The sequence below is a fragment of the Aphanomyces astaci genome, assembly GCF_000520075.1.
Source record: "Aphanomyces astaci strain APO3 unplaced genomic scaffold supercont1.33, whole genome shotgun sequence".
NCBI lineage: Eukaryota > Oomycota > Saprolegniomycetes > Saprolegniales > Verrucalvaceae > Aphanomyces > Aphanomyces astaci.
The window spans coordinates 366,506-371,121 of record NW_009798296.1 but is presented as its reverse complement, the minus strand read 5'-3'; the positions used below and the strand labels follow the sequence as shown (position 1 = coordinate 371,121).

At 50.8% G+C, this 4,616-nt stretch overlaps 1 protein-coding gene across 1 annotated transcript; it reads left to right on the top strand.

The window, feature by feature from the left end:
* Positions 1-439: 439 nt before the first annotated feature.
* H257_11336 (hypothetical protein) lies at positions 440-3,090 on the top strand. The gene is made up of 2 exons (XM_009838233.1): positions 440-555; positions 632-3,090. Exons 1-2 carry the CDS (start codon positions 448-450, stop codon positions 2,975-2,977), a joined length of 2,454 nt encoding a protein of 817 aa, XP_009836535.1. The 5' UTR covers positions 440-447; the 3' UTR covers positions 2,978-3,090.
* The last annotated feature ends 1,526 nt before the right edge of the window (positions 3,091-4,616 follow it).

Below are 4,616 nucleotides of genomic sequence, written 5' to 3'. Positions count from 1 at the left end.
TGTACAGTTTACCAGGTAGTAACCGACTAGTAGTAGTAGTAGTCGACACCGTCGAGCAACACCAATATATGTATGGTAGTTACAAGCGTTCGGGGCCGGGTTTTCTACTTGATTTGACTATGGTGGCCCACTTCTACCCAACTGTCGTCACTTAGCACATAACGTTAGTTAAGAATATATTATATGACATACACCCCGTGGTGCCGCTCCACCATGGTGGCCAAGCTAATATTTGGAGCAGCCTGTGGACATATACGTGAGATATGTGACGACGAATCTTTATATATACTAGTTAGTATACTGACTGTATCCATCGCTGCCTTGCTTGGTATGGAGAATGGAAGAAGTCTGATTTAAGGGATTTCTAGACTTGACGCACGGCCATTGGCTACACCATCTGCGTCGAAATTACATGCCACCCACCGGTCACTTTTCTATCTTGCGACCATGAAGGTGTGCTACGTTCTTCTGGCGGCCTTGGGCGCTCGTGTCGCCGCGACCACACCCACCGACGCCGAGATGGACGCGCAGGTGCAAAAGATGCTCGACACGCTGGTAGTACATGCATACCCCCTACCCTATCTCTCTCCCCCTCTTGCATCTCTCACTCGTGATGGCGGCGTCACTTTAGACAGACGACCAACTCCTCGCGCAAATGAACCAAATCGACATTGGCTCGTTCCTCCTCGACGTCAAGGGCGCGAAAGAGCTCAACGAGTCCCAAGTCCAAGAGTATGCCGACCTCGGAGTCGGGTCGTACCTGAACGCCCCGTTCCTCGCCCCGCAAGACAACCGCGTGAACTGGAACACGAGCGAGTACCGCGCCGCGATCGGCAAGATTCAGAGCATGCACACGTCGTCGAGCCTGAAGATCCCGATCTTGTACGGTCTCGACTCTGTGCACGGCGCCAACTACGTGCAGAAGGCGGTCATTTTCCCGCACGCGATCAACGCGGGCGCGACGTTCAACGCGACATTGGCGCGGATGATGGGTCTGTACACTGGTCGGGACACCAAGGCCGCGGGGATTCCATGGGTGTTTGGTCCGATGATGGAGCCCGCTCGACACAAGCACTGGTCGCGCATCTACGAGAGCTTCAACGAAGACCCGACCGCCGTGTCCATCTTGACGTCTGCGTACATTGAAGGCATGCAAAGCCAGAAAGTCGCTGCGTGCGTCAAGCACTTGATCGCGTACTCGAACCCGATCGACGGCAACGACCGTAGCAACGTGAACGCGTCGTCTTACGAGCTTCTCAACTATTACGCGCCGCCATTCAAGGCCGCGGTGGACGTAGGCGTGATGAGCGTCATGGGGTCGTACATTGCGCTCAATGGGGTACCCGTGGCCGCGAACGAGCTCACGTCCAAGGCATTGCTTCGCCACGACCTCGGCTTCAAGGGCATGCTCGTGTCGGACTATGGCGAGATGTACCTACTCCGCCGCGACCACAAGGTCGTGACGTCGGACCTGGACGCTGTCGACATGAGCCTGAACAAAACATCGTACGATATGAGCATGACCCCGTGGGACATCACATTTATCACGCACGGCCAGAAACTTCTGCAGCAACGGCGGCTGAAACGTGCGCGGCTCGTCGAGTCGGTGGCTCGGATTCTCAAGCTAAAGCTCCAGCTGGACCTGTGGAACCAGCCGGTGCCGGGGGCGGATGTGGTCGAGTCGGTGGGGGATGCCGCGTCGAAAGCGGCGGCGCTCGCCGCGGGCCACGAGTCGATCGTGTTGCTCAAGAACGAAGAAGGGGTCCTCCCGCTAAAGTTGCCCCTGTCGTCGTTGTTTTTGACGGGGCCGTCGATGGACGACGTGGGGTACCTTTGCGGAGGCTGGTCGCTGTACTGGCAAGGCACGTCCGGGAACGGTATGTTTCCGAACGGGATCTCCATTCGCAAAGGTATTGAAACGATCCTCGGGTTGAATGGGTCGACGTTGCCATACCTTGGCGGTGTTCAGATGGAATCTGGCAATATCACGAGCGCCGACGACTTTGCCAAAGCCAAGCTGTTCGCTCAGGCTGCCACGTATACAATCGTCGCGCTCGGCGAGCGTACGTACGCTGAAGATGGCGGCAACAAAGACCCCCAGGAACTGCCCCCTGGCTTTACCACGTACGTCGAAGCATTGGCGGCGACGGGTACCAAGATCATCTTGGTGCTCACGGAAGGCCGGCCGCGGCTCCTCGGTCGGCTGCCGACGCTGGCATCGGCGGTGCTGTGGGCGGGCTTACCGGGGGAAATGGGCGGCCAAGCGATCGCCGACGTCTTGTTCGGCAAGGTGAATCCAAGCGGCAAGCTTCCGTACACGTACCCCCAGACCGATTCGTTTGTCAACTTGGCGTCGCCATACTATATGCGCAATGCAACGCACTGTATCAACAAGGTGCACGGAAATGTGTCGGCGTGTCCGACCGAGTACCACTTTGGCGACGGGCTCAGCTACGCATCATTTGAGTATTCCAGCGTCTCCCTTAGCTCCAAAAGTCTAAGTTATTCGTCGTCCAAGGGCAAGAATACGCTCACGGTGTCAGTAACGATCAAAAACAGTGCGGCGATTGCAGGCCAAGAGACGGTGCTGCTGTTCATGACGCCGCCGCCGACCCGCCCGACCGCGGAAACCAAACTGCTCAAGCGATTCCAAAAGATATGGCTAGGTCCTGGAGAGTCCCGAGAACTGAAATTTGATCTGCAGCCTCAAGACTGGGGGTACTACTCGAACGAGATTGGCGCTGGATTGGCTACCACGAGTCCCAGCGGCACGTACACGGTGTTCTTTAAAGGAAGCACCGACTGCAATAACCAGCAGCACCACCAGTTGTGCCAGACGTTCGAGTGGAGCATCCCGGGCTCGGGGGTACTGCCCTTGCAAGACCCGAGCAAATCGCCAGTGTCGGGCGGAACACTGACACATGTGGCCACGATGGCGGTCGTCGTGGCGGCGATCTCGGCGTTGGTGGCATGGTGATATGGATAGGATGATATACTAGTACTTACTACTAGTACTAATAGTAGAACACTGCTGTACAGTTGTAATGGAACATAAGACTACGACGGTTGTATATATATTGTATACTTCGAAGTATAACGTTATACTCGTATGCATCTTGCATTGGTAGTTTGTGGCGAGGGAAGCATGGCAGGCAGGCTGGGACAATGACTACTACAACAACTGCCACCATCCCTACAAAGAAAGCACTACAATAACTTTATGAATAGTATTATATATTACCTATTTTAATAGTAATATATCATATTGACAGTGAATACAGTAACTATTAATATAACTTACCTATTTTAATAGGTAAGTTATAGTACTACTGTAGTATTACGTGAATTCACAAATGATTTGCGACATTTTATGTTTGCTTCAAACTCGTGTACACTTGGAAAAACCTTGAGGTGGAGGATTTGAAAATGGCGAAATCGTTGGAGTGTGTGCTGCACCTACGATTGCATACAAAAGTCAAGTTCTGGCTTACGAATCCCGTGGATGTCCATTTCGCTGGCGTTTGGACTTGCCATGTACTACTACTGTAATAATATTTCCCTGAGAGCACAAATCTCCACAGTTGCTTGCGTTATCATTTTACTTGTTCTTATTATGTGATAGTCAAATGCAATTTAAAACCAAAACATCACATTCCAGTAAGAGTTGCGCACACACGGTACAGTCTGTATGTATCCCATCGGTATATCTCAAAACTTCGGTATACTGTAGTACGAATAACCGTGGGAACACAAGGGTCAGGGGGTTAAAGAGTTGAACCTTTTGGGCCAAACTACACTAATCGACAATTGGTTGAAAATTATTGTTATTGCACTTTGATTGGCTAGGACAGTTTTAAACCTTTTGGTCATTTTCGTTCGGAAATCCATACTAACGTTAGTAGTAAGTCTTATTACATGTACGTAGTACTACGTAATATTAATATTGGAACGGACTCAATACAGCACAGTGTCACAGTGTATTAACTACCAGTAATATCTACTACTACTGTAGATCATGTACTTCACATGTTTAACGTTAGGAAGGTAGTGCATGCAAACATTCTTATCTACGTGGAGTAGTACAGGGGACGAAAGCAACGATGGCGGAGGTCTAATTTGTAGTTTTTAGCATACATGCGTGCACATGCGCATGATATGCCGTTATCTGTAGTTAGCTGCCACAGTGCAGGTTGGGATGTACAGTACATATGTGCCGTGTAATAGTCTACAAGTTGGTATGCGTCCCATCGCTCGTCGTCATTCCTAGCCTATGTATTCATCCACCAAAGTTCCGCATTTTGCTCATGCGCGCATGCATCTAGTGTCGAATTTTTCTCGCACATGCGGGGATGAATCTTTTTTTCTGATACAGAACGGGTAGAGAACGGATAGTAAAATTCTACTACGTAGTATTGTCGATTTTCTTCAAATTTCCCAATTTTGCATGGTTCGTTCAATCGAGCACAAATAGAGCCGAGACATCTGATTGGCCAATATATCCACTTCGCCCTTTCCAGTAGAAACTCGAAAATGGATTGTAGCCAATCAGCGAGCAAGTTATTTTGGAATGACCAATGGGAGAGATTGGTGCTCGATTCGCTCGGTGAGATTCGATT